This window comes from Panicum virgatum, chromosome 4N (assembly GCF_016808335.1).
Source record: "Panicum virgatum strain AP13 chromosome 4N, P.virgatum_v5, whole genome shotgun sequence".
In the NCBI taxonomy this organism is placed as follows: domain Eukaryota; kingdom Viridiplantae; phylum Streptophyta; class Magnoliopsida; order Poales; family Poaceae; genus Panicum; species Panicum virgatum.
Window position 1 is genome coordinate 18,263,833 of NC_053148.1, and position 19,655 is coordinate 18,283,487.

At 44.7% G+C, this 19,655-nt stretch overlaps 1 protein-coding gene, 1 long non-coding RNA gene and 1 pseudogene across 2 annotated transcripts; 2 read left to right on the plus strand and 1 right to left on the minus strand.

Moving 5' to 3' along the window:
- The first annotated feature begins 2,822 nt into the window (after nt 1–2,822).
- LOC120670106 (protein FATTY ACID EXPORT 1, chloroplastic-like) lies at nt 2,823–7,094 on the plus strand. Its single transcript, XM_039950100.1, has 6 exons — nt 2,823–3,144; nt 5,667–5,862; nt 6,198–6,365; nt 6,595–6,641; nt 6,717–6,757; nt 6,843–7,094. Exons 1-6 carry the CDS (start codon nt 2,977–2,979, stop codon nt 6,922–6,924), a joined length of 702 nt encoding a protein of 233 aa, XP_039806034.1. The 5' UTR covers nt 2,823–2,976; the 3' UTR covers nt 6,925–7,094.
- Nucleotides 7,095–10,301: 3,207 nt separating this feature from the next.
- On the minus strand, nt 10,302–12,793 carry LOC120671345. Its single transcript, XR_005673603.1, has 2 exons — nt 10,662–12,793; nt 10,302–10,573 (listed from the first exon to the last, which is right to left on the minus strand). It is a non-coding gene; the product is annotated as an uncharacterized LOC120671345 (long non-coding RNA).
- A 2,654-nt stretch (nt 12,794–15,447) lies between these two features.
- Nucleotides 15,448–16,733, plus strand: LOC120669207 (annotated as a pseudogene).
- Nucleotides 16,734–19,655: the final 2,922 nt, after the last annotated feature.

The following is a 19,655-nucleotide window of genomic DNA, read 5'->3' on the forward strand; positions in this document are numbered from 1 at the left end:
ATCTTTGCCTGGCTCTCACTTCCTCCATCTTCCAGATCTCATCTAGTTCAGCCAGAATATTAGACATTCTAGTTTTATCCTCTGGACTAAGAGTGGAAGACTCTTGTGAAATATCTAGAAGGTCATACTCTAAAAGAAGACATGTTTTTTCTTTTTTATATCAGCATTAATATTGAGGGACCAGCCTTTCACTTTCTTCCTTAATTTCCTAATTTTGTACTGCCACTTGTCAAGAGGGTTTGAAAAGGAGCAGGGAGCATCCCAACAAGAAACCACTATTTGATGGAAGTCCTCTCTCTCTAGCCACCATTTCTCAAATCTAAAAATATTATTTGTTCTTTTTGGTGTCTCACCTAAATTTAAGATAAGTGGGACATGATCACTACCAGCTCTAGAGCCAGCAGAAATGCTAGCAAGAGGGTAATGCTGATCAAAATCAGTGGTACAAAAGACCTTATCAATGGCAGCCATAATTGGTTGTTCTTGATTATTACTCCAAGTAAAAGATCTAGTTGGATTTTTATAATCCATTAGGCCACAAGAATTGATCCAGTCATTAAAACAGTCAGACCAATGATGGTTTATCATCCCATTACTTTTCTCACTTTGATTACAGACCATATTAAAGTCTCCACCAACAATAGTGGGCCCAGACCAGTTTAACATAACCTCATGCAATTCAGTGATAAAATCACCTTTTCCTTCATCATAGGGACAACCATAAACAACAATCACCCTACAAACAAAATTATCTCTAGTATTCTTAATCAGCATAGATATAGAAAACTGTCTCTTAAGACAACTAATTACCTCTAGAGATCTTTCATCAGCCCCAAACACAATACCACCTGAAGTACCCACAGCAGACAGAACATGCCACTTAAAGTGACAATTAATAGAGCTGAGAAAAGAGACCTCAAATTTTTTCCTTCTTTGTCTCCATAATGGCTACAAAGTCTAGATTATTATTATTAATAAAATCAGTAAGGCACTGATGCGCGACCTGCTTTATTCAGGCCTCTTATATTCCAAAATGCGCTTATCATGGGTCACTGTATCAGAATTAACTGTATGACTCTCCAAGGGGTTCTCAAGAACCACCTGAGACCAAGTTTTATCTTTTTTCTGTTTTCCACTAGAAGAAATTTCTTGTTCTCCCACCCCCCTTAAGGAGGGTGAATTAGGAGAATTCAAGTTGATAGGCAGGGGAGGGAAGTTCTCCCACTGCAGCTCTACATTCAAATTCCCAGGTAAATTCAGATCTGAGTTTTCAGCTTTAAAAGCCATTTTATTTTCCTTTTCTAGCAATTTCATAGTATCAATATTCCTATCCACAACTGAGGCATCAATGCCAAGTTTTAAATCTACTTTATCAGCAATATGATTCAAAGAATGATTATCGGAGGAGGCAAAAGAATTACCAGGTTTGTAGTCCACTTCCAGATTCCTATATTTAGCATACTCCATTGCCTTTTGAATCGTAGTCTTCCCATCTTCTGGGTGTCTTCTCGGTCTCTGAGGCTGCAGAATAGGACCCCACTTGTTTTTCTTCTTCATAGGAGAATCCACAGTCTTGTCCTCCATTATTGGAGAGCATAAACCAACTTCATCAAGTGAAATCAGATCCTCTTCTACATTATCACACTCATCTTCGGAATCTTCTAACTCCATCATCTTTAGGAAACGTGACCATCGATACTAAAACATCTGTGGTGTCCATAGTGATCAGTGTGTATGCATGTATATGAGCATTTATATTTCGTACGGTGGGCATGCATTTATTTCATTTTGACCATTTATTCCGAATTACTAGATCTCTTGTTCATAAAAATGGAAACTAGGAAGAGGGGAAAATAAGAATGAATAGAATAAAAAAATGAAAAGCGAAAAGCGGACCCTTGGCCCTTGCCCGTCATCCCGGGAGGCCGCAAGCTTCGTTTCCCCGGGCCGCCACGCCGAAGGAAATCGCCGACAGAGCCCGCTGTCCTGCTAAGCGGCAGCCCATCTCCCGAGTTCCGCCCGGCTCCCTGCCTAGGTTTAGGTTTAGGTTCTATTTGTTTTCGTTTAGTTTATAATCTAAGTATGTTTGAGAGAAATGAAGATTTTTATCGCTTCTCAATTTTCACTTCTCGTAGTATAATCTAAATCCAATTATTATAGAAGCGAAAATAAGTGAGACGTTTGGTAAAATTATCGTTTATTTTTGTCTATAACAGATTATAATCAGAAACAAACATCGTCTTAAGTCCTTTTTAGTTTCCAAAATTTTTCATACGCTAAAATAACTTCGAACGTTTGACCATTGATTAGAATTATTAAATGTAGATAACTGACAAAATTCATTCCATGACCCCGAGTGAAATCGCGAGACGAATCTAATAAACCTAATTATGCAATAATTAGACAATGATGTGCTATAGTAAACAACATCTAATGATGAATTAATTAAACTTATTAGATCCGTCTCGTGATTTCCCGTCCATCCGTATAATTAGTTTTATAATTAATCTATATTTAATATTTCTAATTAGTGTTACAAATATTGCCAAACAAAATTTGCCCCAAAATTTTTGCTAAGTAAACAGACCCTTGGCATGATTGTTCTTCCGCCTTGCTCCCCGTTTCCTGCGAGGCCACGACCCACGTGCTCCGGTCGCCGCTGAGCACGAAGAAACAGCTCGAGTCGCAAAGACTTCGAGCCTGTTCGGCTTATCTTGGTGGCTTGTTGTTCCTCGACGATTTTATTCGGTTTATTTTGATTTATTTTCTCTCATAAAATATTATTTATTTTACCGATTCAATACTATTTATATGGTCGGCTCTTCCCCTCCTCCTCTGACCGCCTCCACTCGGAACAGAAGAAGAATCAAAGACCCCATTCCGCACAATCCGCGCCGCGAGTTCCGAGCAAGCCCGCCGCTCTCTCTCACAGAACGGTGCCGTAGGCGCGAGCGAGTCCCGCGGGCGGCAGAGTCGATGGCGGCGGCGCAGATCCGTGGATCCGCCGCGCCGGCGACGGCGAGGCGGTGGCCGGCCCCGCCCAGCGCCCGGATCCTCCGCTTCGCGCCGCTGGCCCCGACTGCCGTCCCGGCTTCGCCTCGGCGGGGAGTGTTCGGGGGCCTTGCCATTGGTTCCGTGTACAAGGTGAGCTTCCTGCTGCGGTTTTCGTCAGCTGCCTCGCCTACCTGGATCTAGATTTTAGACATGTTCGTGCTTCGGTCCTTGTGTTTCGTTGCTAGAATGAGGACACATGGTTTAGGAAAATTTTCTACTGCTACTCCAGAATAGTATAAAGAGGAGGAAGATCTAGTGCCAGAGAGTGCACGGAATGGCTTGTTCCAAATTGGGAATAAAACTAGTACACGTGGTGAGTTTCAGAAAAGAATCACAAATTTGAATTTCCTGTCAATATTTTCATTTAACGCTCCCTGGCAAACAAATAAATGCCGAATTCATGAATTGTACCTCATTTCGTTACCAGTGCAGTTATTTTGTATGGGTTTATCTGGGGGTCAACATGGCCACTCATCATTGCCACAATTCTGCACTCTTTACCAATGTTTTTAAATCGCCTAATCGTCTGATCGAACAATGGGTGGACCTGACGACTAATCGTGATTAGTCGTCGACTAGGGTCGATTAGTCGGGTCTGATCGACCCTAGTCGTCCACTAGTCGTCCAGGACATTTAGGATATATATATGTGTGTATATATATATAGGAGTTAAGTCCTGAAGTACTAGTATATATTTTCATATATATTTCAGACCAAAAAAGTGTCTAGTTTTCTATGTCTAGTAAATATAGAGCAAATGGTGACTGCCTGGCTGGGAGCCTCTCCAGTCTTGCCTCTTAAGTTCTAACCCTAGTGGGCTTTGGGCCTCTCATTTTCTCACCAGCCCACAAGCAATCCAGCCCAGTTACACAAACCTGATCGAGAACACCCCTAGTCGGACGATTAATCGCCTCTAATCGCCGATTAGTCGGTCGATCGGTCGATCAGGCTTCCTGATCGAGTCGTGGACCCTAATCGAGCACGCTGGACCGATAAGGTCGATTAATCGCGATTAATCGCGATTAGTCGCTCGATTTGAAAACATTGCTCTTTACTCCCATGGTCGCCAATGCTGCTGTATAAGTTATGAAGCCAATTCTGCTGTATAAGTTATGAAGCCAATGCCGTAGAGCTTGGCATAATTCAAGTTTGTCACTGTGAAAATTCCCGAAGGGCACCTTCTTTGCCTTTTGCGGGAGCGCTAGGGCAACCCTGATTTGTCCTGATTTTCCATGTCAAGCAGTTTGGTTTTGTGCCCATTTTTTATGTGGGTCCGCTCATAAGAAAGAGGAACCTTTCAACTTGTTGTGGGTACTAAAGAACGAAATTTCAACTCAAAATGAGTCTATAGCTTCGACTTGTCGAGCTGTCAGAACTTCGGTTTCCTGTCCCAATACGATAACCCAGACTGCTATAAGAATTATTTTTGTCTGCAGTAGTGTCCTTGGCTTTCAATGATCTCGAATCAGTCAGCCATATTTGTGTGTTTAGTTACTGAATCTTTTCTGTGTTGTTAGTTCAAAGCTAGTTGTATTCATGTGCAGTTTTTTTTCTATTCTTTAAATCCGAATTTTGTAACTTGAGATAGAGAACTAAAGTATTGTTTTCACACTAATAAGTTTTTGTTGTGTAACTTAGCAGTAGACATCAACTACATGATTGCTTGCGCTTCAATTTGCATTAGTAGCCCTTGATTAGATATGTGCGTGTGTTTTGTCTGAATCCTATAGGCTAATCAATCTTTGTACAACTGTACTCTTTATCTATTCAGTTTATTGGTGCTGCAGTAGGAGCGTTCAGAACTGTCACTTGTCACATTTATATGCTATTATTCGAATCCAAATCTGAAACTAGATTCCAAAGTCTAAAACTACAAATATGTTTATTTGGTAGACTAAGTTGAAGGACCAGAGTTTAATTTATCAGTAATCATTATGGCCTTTACTATCTCTGCTCATTTTTTTCTTTTTAAAAAAATGAATATATGCCTTAATTGCTGTATAACTTGGAGCACATTTCCTGGTGTGTATTACATTACTGAAGTTCTAAATTTGAGCTTTTCAACTGTTGTTCTCATGAGCTTTTGCCTCAAATTAATGTTGCAAATATATTATATATTGTTAGATCATGCTATTGGAAGCTTCCATCTTAATATTCCTTCACAAAACATCACTTTATCTTAATTGTCAGATTAATTTAAATAAATTTTTGGGTTCAAGATACGCGCTTACTGAAGTTATCATCTATTTATACAAGTTCAAAGCTAAAGCAAATATTAGATATCATACCCTTTGTGCCTAGAATGTTTATATCATTTTTTATGCGCCCGTATTTTTTTATGATGTAAGAGGTAATATTTCTGAGTAAAGCAAGCTTTTTGTTGAACCCCATGAATATATGTATGTGTGATTATGACTATGTGCTGTACCTTCCATGCAAATAGTTAATTGTTCTTCCTTTATGGAGGAGTAAGCAAATTATTAGCAATAAAAATCTTTTCTAGCAAAAAAGTTCTGGCATATTTGTATCTACTCTTGTTTACGTTGGTCCTCTTGTGCTCCTAATCTCTATGGTTAAATTTCATTTGATGGCATTGCTGTATCACACTGCAGCCATTGACTACAATGTGCGTGAAGGCAGACTATACCACTCCTGTTGATTCTGTCACTGCTACAGAGCAAACAGGTGTTGAAATTGAAGAGCCAGCCATTATGTCACCTGCTAATGAAGAGATAAATACAGCACAGGAAGTTGCTCCTCAACAAAAGTGTGCAAAAATACATGACTTTTGCCTAGGGATCCCTTTTGGTATGATTTCAGATTTGTTCTAGCAAATTTTAGTGTGAATAAGTTTAAGCCGAAGTTAGTCATTACTTAAGTCTTATTGATATAGTTTGCTTCTTTTACTTGTGTATGATATCTTCTATTTCTTCTATTTTTCCATGCCCCTGAATAAATCTTCAGATAGAGGTTGTAGGGAAGTTCCAGATATTCTATCATTAGATCTAATTGGAGATGATTTATATATTTCGACCTTTTTGTGAGCTTGTTAATTTCTTTAATATTATGCTACCCTTCGTTGTACAATATTGTCTCGTCAAAAAGTTCATTAGTACTAACAACATGCACATTTCCTCTTTCAGGTGGATTTCTGTTTTGTATGGGCCTTATTGGATTTCTATTTTGGAGGACTCCTGTGAGTCTTACTTTCGGTGTCGCACCTGGCCTTGCTATATTAGCCCTTGGCGTGCTTAGCCTTAAGGTTTGGAGGAGTGGAAAATCCAGCTTGCCATTCATACTGGCGCAAGCAGGTAGTTTGCTTTCCCCAATATAGCATCTTATCAGATTTCATTGAATCAGAGTGAAGAGTTCATGTGCAAGTTGACTATCTGATAGGTCTTCTTATACGTATTTCTGAGGAGGCAATATCATGACTTCCCCAAAATCTTGGTCCTGCTGATTATTTCCTACCATAAGCCGAATTGAAGTTCTGCATGTGGAAAATTATGAGATTTAATTTGTGGTGCTCGTCATTTGCAGGTGTTGCTGCTGCGGTAGCATGGAAACACTGTCAGGCTTACACCACAGTAAGTCAAACTGTAATTTGGTTGTCAAGGACCACTTTGATTCACTTTCTGATCTATTTTACTCTTTTGTGATAGACGAAGAAGCTGCTTCCCTGGGGCTTCTATGCTGCACTCAGGTACTGCTAACCCCAATTCTGTGTCTTGTTTCAAAGTTGCGTTTCATACCTCCACTACCTTTTGAATACCTGTTGCTTTCACCAGTATTGCAATGATCTGCTTCTACTCCTACGTTCTCCTTGCTGGAGGGAATCCACCTCCAAAGAAGGCAAAAGCTGCTGCTTGATTCAGTCTTGAAGACCTTTCACCGAAGCTTCTCATAATTGTACTTATGTTGATGATAGGGTTACTGTTTTCTTTATGTTGGTGAATACTGAACACAAAATTGCGTTGTAGCATCTGTACTAAGTGAAAGTCCTGAGTATAGATAATAAAATTTTCCCTGATTTTACATGACTATTGTTTTATTTATACACCAATAGCATCACTCTTTACAAAAAAAAGAAGCCGCTCCATAAATTCCGTTAGTTTTATTGTTTCAGATAACCTTAGATGCCTTTTCCTTGCCAATTTAACCCCTCAATGAGTAATCTTAAAAATCTGTATTCTTGTCTTCACTATCTAATGGCAACTAACTTTTGTTTCTTGTAATAATAAAGGTCATGTTTTAATATCTTTATTCTGAAAGAATGCAATGGTTCTGCCAATTCCTTGAGAATGGAAGGGGTGAGAGCATCAGTGCCGATCCGAATGATCCAGTTTGCGGCTTGCATGCCAACCGATGAATGGCGCCACTACAATGTATTATTTGTTCTAACTACTTGTGTGTGCATTTTGTATGGGACTTCCGCGGCGTCCTGGTGTTGTCTTTCTTGTTACCAAGCTTTTCAGGGAAGTAGGCGGTAGTAGTGATTTGAAGAGTTACCGAATAATTCCTTCTTTCGAAATTGTAGATCATTTTAGCTTTTCTAAATATATAACTTCTATACATATGGACATACGCCGCATCTAGATACATATAGTAATACTACATATCAAGATTTGTCAAAGTGATTTACAAAAACGGAGGGAGTATAATCTTATGCATTCACATGCCAGGAAAATAGCCAAATATTATTGGGGATTATATGTATGGAGCATGAAACACTGGGAAAATGATGTATGTACGGAATGGTCTAGATCAGATAGCGCAAACGAGCTCTCAAATAAACTGTTATATTTGTGAGACTACCTGCCATCACCATCCCTAATTACCCTTGGCAAGAACACAGATAAGCTAATGTCTGAGCTCAAGTTTAAAGTGTCACTGGTAAATTATCCTATCTAGTATCTATACGTACATAACAATATGTATTGACATGTACAATGGAATCGATGTAGAAAAGATGTGAGTGATCATGTGTTGAAATCAGATATGATCTGCATTAGTCTGCCTATTGCTACGCCGTCCAAACATGAGTTATTAATGTATCTGCATCAATCAAAACCACAAATTTGACCTGCGAAAAAAAACCCACAACATTGTATGTAGTCTTGGGATACGCCGTTTGGATCCATGGATTAAACTTTAAGCTTAACGTCTAGTCCATTACGTGATCTAAATGAGGGGACTAAAATATAAACTAAAGTTTAGTTCCACCCAACTAACGTAGTAATCAAAATCCATTTAATTTGAACTAAAGCAACCAACGAACTGCGAAAAGACCATGCTACCCCGCACTATGCGCATGCAAGTACACCCGCATCAATGTCCAAGAGGAAAAAAGATATTTTATATTTTTATGTGTGTATCACCTAGAGTTTAGTCTATAGATCCAAAACTTTAGTCCTAGCCAGTCGAAACGGAGCTTAGGAGGGGGGGGGGTTGGGAGGTGTAAATTTTTTAACCCTATCATATCAAATAGAATCTTATTATTTATGAGTATCAAATAAAGTCTAATTACAAAACTAATTGTAAAACTTCTGGGCTGATTCGCGAGACGAATCTAATGAGGGTAATCAATCCATAATCAGTTTATATTTACTTTAGCAAATCAAGAATTTATTAAGCTCGTTAAATTCGTCTCGCGAATTAGCATTCATCCATTCAAAAAAATTTACAATTAGATTTTATTTGATACTTCGAAATGATAAGATTTTCAAGGCTAAAGTTTAGGCTCATGTAAATATAGGGCCTAACTTCGTAGCAACTCACCTGGGCACAAAATACCGAGAACCGAAATTACCGAAAACCGAACCGAAATTACCGAAACCGAAGTATTCGGTTCCATGTTCGGTTCCGAGTTTTTAGGAATTGAATTACCGAGGTAAATACCGAAACCGAACCGAATTTATCGAATTTACCAAAGTTACCGAATTTACATGAAATGTGATAAGTTTGAGTGTTGTTATATAATTGATTGAACAATTATAGACAATATATTATGTATTTTTGGCACTCACACTTATAGTCATGTGGATTTTTATATGTATTTGTATTTTGCACTATTAATATCTATGAAATTGTGTCAAAATTAGTTTTTGAACCGGCTATTATATCTTCTATGTGACTAATTCGGTACTGTTTGGTAAATACCGAAACCGAACCGAATTTCCTCGGTACCGAATTTATTTACGAAACCGATCGATACCAGTTTCTGAGGAACCGAATTTGTCTAGGTACCGAAGTACCGAACCGATCGGTTCGGTATTTACCGAACGCCCAGGCTGAGTAGCAACACAGTGCCGGATTCCATGCCAAGCAGTCAACATCAATGTGTCAAGCACAAAAACCATATCCAGAGAGGCAGAGACAAGTCAGAGACGGAGCATGATTGAGGGAGGATACAGCAGATGTCTCGCCATTGGGAGGTTTTTTTTGCTATTTTGACCCTTTTAAAAAACTATTTTCAATAGTAAACCGCTCAAAAAATTATTTCCCTATCCCACGCATGATACGCCAATTATGTTGGCGCTGAGTGTTACTTCAAACACGCCAAGACAACTGGCGTGGTTGTCCGGTCGTTGAATGTCCACCTGGTATGTTGACCGACAGTAGGTTTGACGTGGCATTCTGCTCCCGCGCCAATTGCCCTGGCGCAGATCGCCTCCCCCGTAACAGATCTATGTCCCGTTTCCCGTTTGGCTGTGGGCCCGGATTCCATAATGTCCGCGCCGGGGCCGTTGGCGCGGAGCTTGCGAAACTCTAACTCCTGGGTTCTTTGTTGTGGGGTCTTGCGGTCCCCATTTACCCCCAACCCATCCCTCTTGTGCCCGTGCCCCCGGAGAGGCGGCGGCGGCTACCCAAGCGCGGAGTGGAAGGAAGGGCCGTGGGGCGTCTTCTCAGCGGTCGCGGCTTCTTCTTTGGGGGTGTGTGCGGTGGGCTGAAGCACGCGCCAATTCATTTGGCGTGGAACTATCAACTGTCGCACCAATTGATTTGGCGCGGATCACAAGCACTTCGCAAAGTTGCTCTGTTACAGCACACCACATGAAGCACGCGCCAATTAATTTGGCATGGAACTATCAACTGTCGCGCCATTTGGCGCGGATCAAAAGCACTTCGCAGAGCAGCAAGCCATAATGAGTTGTTGCTCTGTCATAGCACACCACATGAACAGATCTGCAAACAGCTCTATGCACTTAACATAATACATGAAAATTACCACAAAATGGACATACATATTTAGGACAGGTAACCATAATTTCAAATTTCACAAGTGTCAAGGATGCTCCCAGCAAACATGCAAGGATACATGTGTCTCATGTAGCATTCACTTAGGACTTTCAGAGCACATATTAAGGACAGTTTAGGTATACATAAATTTGCAAAAGCATGAGCTAATCCTGAGACCCTACGGTTCAGCGCTTGCGTCGTCTTATCACTCTACTGCCTGGAGTGTACTTGTTGGGTCGCTTCTGAGGCCTCACTGGCCGCCCAATTCCTGCACTTGCATCTGAAGGAGCATACGAAACTGATGTCAGAATAGGTTTTAGTATTTACGAGACCAATTATTAATTGGACACGCAATTTTATCAGCACACCTAAAAGGACAGACCCAGTGCTGGTAGCTCCCACGTGAGTGGGGTCTGGGGAAGGAATAACCAAGGCAAGCCTTTCCCCTGCATGCAGAGAGGCTGACTCGAACCCAGGACCTTTTGGCTCAGTGGGGTGACCTTTTGGACCTTTTATCAGCACACCTATAAATAGTAAATCACAGCTAGCACTTGCAGGTATAACGAAGTTACTATCTAAAAAATCTAGGTAGATATATTAACTAATACTATAATGACAATAAACATCAGATTCCTGACCTTAATAGTAGCCACAAGACCCAACCTGCAGAAGACATATCATTCATGGCAGCATATTGTAGAAATCCAGATGTTATATACAAAGGTAAAGGTCCACACAACTTCAGCAGTAAATCAAATTACTGATGCACATAACTTTGAGCAATGCACATTTATTCACCCAAATCAGAATCATAAGATTTGCTCCGAGTTTATGATTGTGCAACTGGCCAACTCGTTACTATCAAGCAAGGAATCACTTAGGCTGTTACGCAAGAGCGTTGACAACCATAAGATTCAAACACCAAGCAGTAACCCAAATTCTGATCTTTAAAGAAGTTACCTAACTTATACAAGATCAACATGAGTTATTAAGACGAGACCTACAGAAATAGTTGTCTAGCAACAAATATAAAAAAGGATATGCCAAAAACATAACTTGCAAGCATAAAATGGTAACCAAATTTCATCAACATGATGTAGCATTGCTAAAGCAGGCAAAAATATTTTACCAACTTTTATTGATGACAAAAAATATTTATTTTAGCCTTAGCAAGACAAACTGAACAAAAACAGAATTACAAACATGCACATAGCTTCTGCACATGAAAATTTTACAGTGAACTACGCATGCAAGGATTAAGATACTACAGAAATTTCACATGCTCGGGTTTTATATTTTATTGATTATAAAAAATACAAATCTTTGTTGCACTTAATCGTGTGAGAGCAAGTTAAATGTAAAACTTCATATTTTCTGTAAACACATGACCATATTACACTTTACTAGATCAACATAACACCATACAAGAGCAGTGGAATCACATTTTCCATTTTAGCATCTATATTTTATTTATAAAGCATTTAAAACCATTTATAAAGAACTATCCAAGTTAAATCAATAACTCAGTCATACATGCATCAATGTACTTGAAATTTTTACCACAACACACACATCACAATAAGAGCCTACCATAAAAATTTCACAGAAATTGGAGCAGTACAACTACAGATATGAATTTATCCCTAACAAGCATAGATAAATATCTATAGCAATATTTTTCAACTAACACATACAAGAATATATATCTACTGCATAGATCTACTTACAAGGATTCCAAAACATCTTCGTTTGCTATTTTACGAATTTTATACAATTTACTATGGATTTTCAAAGCTTTCAGCAATTGGGTCCCTAGAAGACTATTCACCTGAGTCTATGACAATGCAGAAAAGCCCCTGGACTTGACTCTATTGTTGCACAAAGGTCCCTGGTCGCGATGTGGAACAGAGGAGCACAGGGAACGGCGATTCCAACGATGGGAGTGTTTCCCGGCGGCGAGGAAAGGGTGGGGGAGTACGAGGGACGCGAGAGCTACCTGTGGGTGGGCTCGGTTGGAGCTGGGGTGGCCAGAGGAGGGCCCGCGGCGGAAGCAGTAGCTCGGATGGCGATGGCGATTTTGTTCCGGCGAGGGGTTGGCTAGTGGAAGTCGGTGAAGGGGTCGGGGAGGATGAGGGTGACGCGCCGGAGCTCACTGCGGTCTCGAATCGGCGGGGAAATAGCCGGAGGGAGGGGATCGACGCACATGCGAAGTTTCGAGCGGCAATAATGGTAGCCGACCAGCTTTTGGGAGAGCTATGAATGTTAAAAGTGGGAGTCAGACCAGCTTTTGGGAGGATGTGTGGCTGGGTGATTGTGCATTGAAGACACAGTTCCACAACCTTTTTAACTTTTGCTCCGATCCGTATGTGTCTGTGGCAGATGTCCTTAAAGATGGAACATGCAACCTAAAGTTTAGACGTTCGCTTATCCAACCTGAACTAGAGGACTGGGACTGCCTTTTAGACATCTTGGAGAGTGTACATCTGTGTGAGGGAAGAGATGAGATGATCTGGTTGTTAGAAAGTAAGAGAAGATACTCAACTAAATCCCTTTATAGAATGATGACTTTTGGTGGGGTGAAAGACTCAACAATGATGGAAGTCTGGAAGTGCAAAGTGCCACTGAAGATTCAGATTTTCCTCTGGATGGCTTTCCATGACAGAATTCAGTCTGCTGTTCAACTTAGGAAGAGGAAGTGGGCAGGTGCAAAGGAATGCAAAATGTGTGGGGCTGTAGAAAATACGAACCATATCCTATTTACTTGTCCTGTCGCAGCCTTCCTTTGGGTGTTCCTGAATGAGACTCTAATTTTGGGCGCGACTCCATCTTCGACTGCAGAGTTAGAATTGATTTTACTTAGAAGGAACCACAGATTTCAATCTGTCCTCTTCATTTTTGCAGGTGCGTTGTGGGCGATTTGGAAAACGAGAAATGCTCTGGTCTTTGAGGACAAGACCTCGGCGATCATCCACAAGACGGTGGCACTTCTCACGCATTGGACACATCTACTCGACGAGAAGAAGAAGACGCAGGTGGAAACCGCCCTGACCGAGATCAATGGGGCCTGTGCTTCAAGCGTGTGACTCCTGCCCTGTTTTCTGGAGCCTTTTGCTGTAACCGTTGCGTGTCGGTTGTCTTTTGTCCGCTGTTAGTTCGAGTTGAGTTAGCTTCGTGTTTCTGCTAGAGATAGTTTTTCCTGTTGTTCATGTTCTGTTAAAACAGGTTCACGGTAGTTGGAACCTCTGTGTTCCCTTGTATCGCTTCCTGGCGTTGGTCCAGGCGTCGACCCATGTATTACGCTCGTTGGGCTTTCAATAAAGCTGGGCTTAATGCCTTTGGTCGAAAAAATAATGGTGGTCGACCGGAGCTGGGGCCTTCAACTCTGCCGCTTCGCTCACCGCCGCCTATCCCGCCGTCAACGCCGCCGCCGCCGCAGCACTAGACGACAGCCACGTTCACAGGCCAGCCTATGACATGCCGGAGGCGCGGCCCCTGCCTTCCACCCCGGTGCTTGGGTCGCCGCTGCCGCCTCTCTCCGGGGCCACGAGCAAAAGAGGTTTGGGGTGGGGGGAATGCGGACCGCACGACCCCACGAAAACGGAGACAGGAGTTAGGGTTTCGCGAGCTCCGTGCCAACAGCCTCGGCGTGGACATTATGGAATCCGAGCCCACAGCCAAACGGGACATAGATCCGTTACGGGGGAGGTGATCCGCGCCAGGGCAATTGGCGCGGGAGCAGTGTGCCACGTCAGATATGCTGCCGGTCAATATGCCAGTTAGATATTCAACGACCGGACAACCACGCCAGTTATCTTGGCGTGTTTGAAGTAACACTCAGCGCCAATTTGATAGGCGGATCATGCGTGGGTCAGATTTGAAAATAGTTTTCTAAGCGGTTTACTATTGAAAATAGTTTTTAAAAAGAGTCAAAATAGCAAAAAAATACCGCCATCGGTTAGCGAGCACCCAAGCGTGGACGTCGCTCCAGCTGTCCGGTGTAGCCCGCACAAGGCCGGCGAGGCGGCGACGGTACACGGCACGCGGCAGTGGCCTACTCCGATTGCAGCAGCTCCGGCGGCAATGTCTCGGATTCCAAGCGCAATTCTGAACGATTTCCGAATCCGACCTCGATCACCTGCAGGGGTTGTTCCCTCCATATAACCACCCTGGAAAAGCTATTTATCGTGCGCGCGAATGCGTGCGAAGCTATCGCAGAAGCGGCGCTGTTCATCTTCCACCTCCAGCCAGGGGAGGGGGGAGCGCCTGCCGGCGAGCTAGGGGACGTGGGAGGGGGTGGCTGGCGAGGGTGGTTGGGGGGAGAGCGGCCGCCGGCGACCTGGGTGGTGGAGGGCGGCGGCGGCGGCGGTGGAAGGCTCCTTGGCCACCGGACCTAGAAGCATGGTTACTTTATCGGCCGATATCGGCCGAAATTGGCGATATTTCCCTTTTATCCTTAGGGTCCGATAAAATTAGATATCAGTCAAATTTTTTCTATTTATCCTGCTTTTATACAGACAGCCCACATTCACCCGTGCGACGATCTCGCATTTATAGTATTATATTCTTATTTTATCTATGAACAAATGATGTTTAATAGCTTAGAAATAGTTTCAAGTCAAATTTTACAAATTTTTTTGAAAAATTTGAATTTGAATTTGGTCCGATATTTCCGATATATCTTGTTTATCCTATTTATCTATGACCTCCGATAAATTTTTAATTCCGATAACGAAAACCTTGCCTAGAAGAGAATGTGGCCGGGGAGGAATCGACCGGCGGTGGGCGGTGGTGTGTGGGCGGGCAGCGAGCCGGCGCGGCGGAGCGCCGCCGGCCGGGGTGGTGGGCGCCGGCGGCTGGGCCAGGTCCCGGGTGGGGGTGTGACATCGAGGGAGGGCGGAGATGCGACCTTGGTTAACTTGGTGGTGGCGGTGGAGGGCGGCGGCGGCGCCGCCGGAGCCGGAGCCGGGGGCGGCGGGTGCGGCGGGGGAGCTCGCTGCTGCGATTGGATTGAATCCAGTCACACGCAGCGAGGAATAGACCCCCCCCGTGCCTCCTCTGTTGATCTGTGTGATTGAAGTAGTCAGGTCCGTGCATCCAGGTCGCAAGCGCGCAGTTGCAGAGTGCAGACAGACACGACAAAACCTCGCCGTCACCATGTCCGCCGCCGCCGCCACCGAAGTTGAGACTGTTGCCGCCTCGGTGACTGACACTGTCGCCACTCGGATCGCGGCCATCTGCGACATGATCCAGGGACACCGCGCCTCCGGGACGCCGATCAGCGCCAGACGAGCCGCCGCCATCTCCGCGATGATCGACGACGTCGCCGCCACCGCCGCCGAGGGGAGGCCGAGGGCGTTCAGGCGGAAGCGTCGGATGGCCGGCGCCCGCGGGTACAAGCAGGAGGGCCGCAGGATCGGCCAGCAGGGCGGGCGCGGCAGCGCCGTCGTCATGGCGCGCCACCGCGCCACGTGCCGCGCCGTCGCCGTCAAGTCCCTCCACCGCAGGAGTGGTGGGAGCTACGTCGGCGACATCCTGCGCGAGGCCTGCTTCACGGCGGCCGGCGGGGGCGCCACCCCTCGCTCGTCACGTTCCGCACCGTCGCGCGCAAGCCCGGCACCACGGACTACTCCATCGTGATGGACTGCGTCGGGCCGAGCCTCAGGGCAGTAATGGGTGACCGCGGCGGCCGGCCGTTCCCGGAGGCCGAGGTGCGCCGCATCATGCGGCAGCTGCTGACCGGCGCCGGGGCCATGCACGGGCGTGGGGTCGTCCACCGGGACGTCAGGCCCGACAACATCCTCGTCGGCGACGGCGGCGCCGTCAAGATCTGCAACTACGGGGCGGCCAAGTCCGTGACCGAGAAGGACCCGCCGTTCTACGACCCGGCCGGAACGTGTGCTTACGTCGCGCCGGAGGTGCTGGTGAGGAACGCCGACCACGGCGAGCTCGTGGACACGTGGTCGCTCGGCTGTGTGATGGCGGAGCTCCTCACCGGCAAGCCGCCGTTCGCGGGGGAGGACGAGGCGCACCAGCTCTTCAAGATCTTCGACGTGCTCGGCGTGCCGTGCAGGAGGGCGTGGCAGGCACTGAAGCCCCAAGTGCACGATGACAAGGTGCAGCTGTGGCGAGCGCAGCAGCACCAGCAGCGGCAAGTGGGGCCCCGCAATCGACTGCGCGAGCTAGTCCCGGAGGAGACGCTGTCAGGCGAAGGTTTTCAGGTCCTGAAAGGGCTCTTGTCGTGCGATCCCGAGAAGCGGCTGACGGCGGCCACCGCGCTCCAGTGTCCGTGGTTCACCGAGGACGACGACGCCGCTCCTGTTTCGGGGAGGATCACCACGGTTTCCAAGATCGGCGCCATGGCCAGCAAGTCATTGTCACTGGCCATGTCTTCCGTTGGATGTGCGCTAGGTTTTCTCAGGCTCAACGCATTGCGGCTGTGATTCTCCTGTGTTGTCGACGAGTATTCTACAGTAGTTTTTAGTGATCTGTTACTCTCTCTTTTTTATTACCAACAGCAACACTAGTTTAATGCCTTTTCGTTGTAAGAGGGAGCAAAGAAAACTTTGAGCAGATAATAAAATTTATTGAATGAGGCTAATGCGAAATAATAGAGTAAAGTGCACTAACGGTCCTTCAACTTGCGCAGCTGTGTCAAGCCGGTCCCCAAACTCGCAAAACGAGTGTTTCACTTTAATCCAAACGGGCGCAGAGCAAGTTCACGTTATGCAAAAAACCCCTTGCGCGTGTTCATGTTCTGGTTTGGTGCTGCAACAGCCTCTGCCTCCTGCATTATAACTGAACTAGAGCACTCCGCCTCCTGCCACGCCATGGCTACGTCTTCTCAGCACTCGAGCTTTTCGACATTTCATTTTTCAAACAAGAATGCATATAACTGAACTCAGATCACCATTCGAGTTTACTAAACAAGGCAATGAACGTTTTCTGAACCACAACAAGAAAGCATATAACGGAACAAGGCAAAGCATATAACTGAACAAGGCAATACACATTCAGAGTTAACTGCATCATCGTATTTGCAAGAACAGCCATGATAAAAAAGCATATAGCTGCATCATCTTAACAGTATTGATGCTTACTAACTGCTGACATAACTATAGGTGCATCTTAACAGTTTTGATGCATACTAACTGCTGAAATAGTATTTGTGCATCATAATAGTTTGATGCTTACAAAATTGCATGCCACAAGACACTACAGAGAGGGAACATTTGAATTGTTGGTGCCTTCATGATGTCCTTCCTGTTCCAAGTTCCCAGATTTCCTTGTAGCCCTGGATTTCTTCTTAACTCCTCCTACATCAGTCTTTCTAGTAGGTGGCTTCCTCTTCGTACCTGCTGCTACCTTCCTCCCAGCCTTGGTACACGTGGTTAGTGTTTGTGGCCTCTCTAATGGCTGGTTGTTCAGTATGAACTGACTGTTGACTGTCAGGTAAAGGTCCAATGGCTTGTGACAGCATTGTACCTACAGTCGACTACATAACAAATTGGCAGTGAGTACAAGTCACACCAAGTATTGAACGAGTAATGTGGTCCAGTTACCTGTGATAACATCTCATCCAGCAAGGTGATTGTGCTGTTTTCTGTGTTCGGCACCTCTATCTCATCTTGGGTGAAGACCTGTACAAGAAAACACATGGACTGTTAAAGTGTTATGTACTGATCAAATTAGTGCAAGGCAACACATAGGTTCTGCATTTCACCTGGTTTACTGGCTGTTGCAGCTGCTGTCCTTCCATCTGTTCCTGCACTTGTTCAACATCTGGATTTAGTGAAGCAGCTTGTTGAGCAGCCTCCTCAGCCTCCCTTTGGAGCTGTGCTTGTGTATTTGCAACCAACTTTTTTGCCTCTACAGAAGTGAAGCCCATCCTTTTAAGTTTGCAACCTCCACGGTTGTGGTTAGCCTCTGAGCAGTGACTACAATGAATTATTACTCCATGCTTAGAAAATTTGGGTCCATTTTTCCCTTTTACCTCATGTGGTTGCTTCTTTCTAGACTTAGGTGGCCTACCAACCTTCTTTTCATACACTGGAGGTGAAACAGGTAGACCATTCAGAAGTTCCCATTAATTTTGTCCCTACAAACCCAAGTGCCTGTCTTGTCATGAGCTGTGTTTTAATCCTCTCCAACATGCTAAGTATAGGTAGCTCTCTTGCTTCTAAGATATATTTGTTGAATACCTCACAATTATTATTAAGCAATATATCACACTTAGGGAACTCTGAGAAATAAGCCCTTACCCATGTATTGGGGGCCATCTTTTCAAGCCATTTGTGGGCATTTGCATTCACGGCTTTCATCCTTTCCATGTTTCTATTGAACTGTTGAACTGAAGAGGACCTTGCACAAGCCCAAAGTTGATTCTTTAGGATCTCGCCTTTGTACTTTTCTTGAAAGTTAGAGTACAGGTGTCTCACGCAGAACCTATGCTCTGAGTCAGGGAACACCTTCTTGACAGCGGGAATCAGTCCCTGCAGAGAAATACACTTGCAGACAATACAAAGAAGAGATATTCAAGTGGCAAATGGGTTACCTTCTGTTTATCAGTCATTATGGTCCAAGGGTATGTGTATCCTATCCCAAGTTCAGATTTCAATGTCTCTAGGAACCACTCCCAAGAAACAAATGACTCCACCTCGACAACAGCCATTGCTATTGGGAAAATGCAATCATTTGAGTCTATTCCCACTGCTGTCAACAGTTGGCCTCCAAACTTTGTCTTGATATGGCATCCATCAAGACAGATGAGGGGTCTGCAACCAGCCAAAAACCCCCTTTTACAAGCATCCAAAGCCATGAAGCAAGTACTAAACAGATTTCCTGCTAAATTCAGATATAGTGAGCTACCATGATTGCTCCTCCTGATCTCTTGTGCGTAATCACATAGACAGTCATATTGCTTGATCTCATCACCATGGATGACTTTTATTAGAGATATGTATAGCTGACTTGTCTTGTACTCTAAGTCTGACTTGTCTTGTACTCTAAGTCTACTTGACTCTTACTTGTACATCAAGCCGTATCGGCTATATATATGAAAGGTCACCCCCACAATGGGTGTGTGGTGTTTCCCCCTCTCGCTATCTCTCTACATGGTATCAAGAGTCCGGGCCCTAATTCCCTGGCTCCCAACCCCTCCGCTGCCCTAATTCCCGTGCGCCGCCACCCGGCCCACCCGGCCACCACCCCACCCGGCCGCGCCGCCTCCCTGGCTGCGCCGCCCTAGGTGCCGCCTCCCTGGCCGCGCCGCCCTAGGTCGCGCCGCCCTCTGGCCGTGCTGCCCCTACGCCGTGCCGCTTCCCTGGCCGCGCCGCCCCTAGCGCCGATCAATCTGATCCGACGCT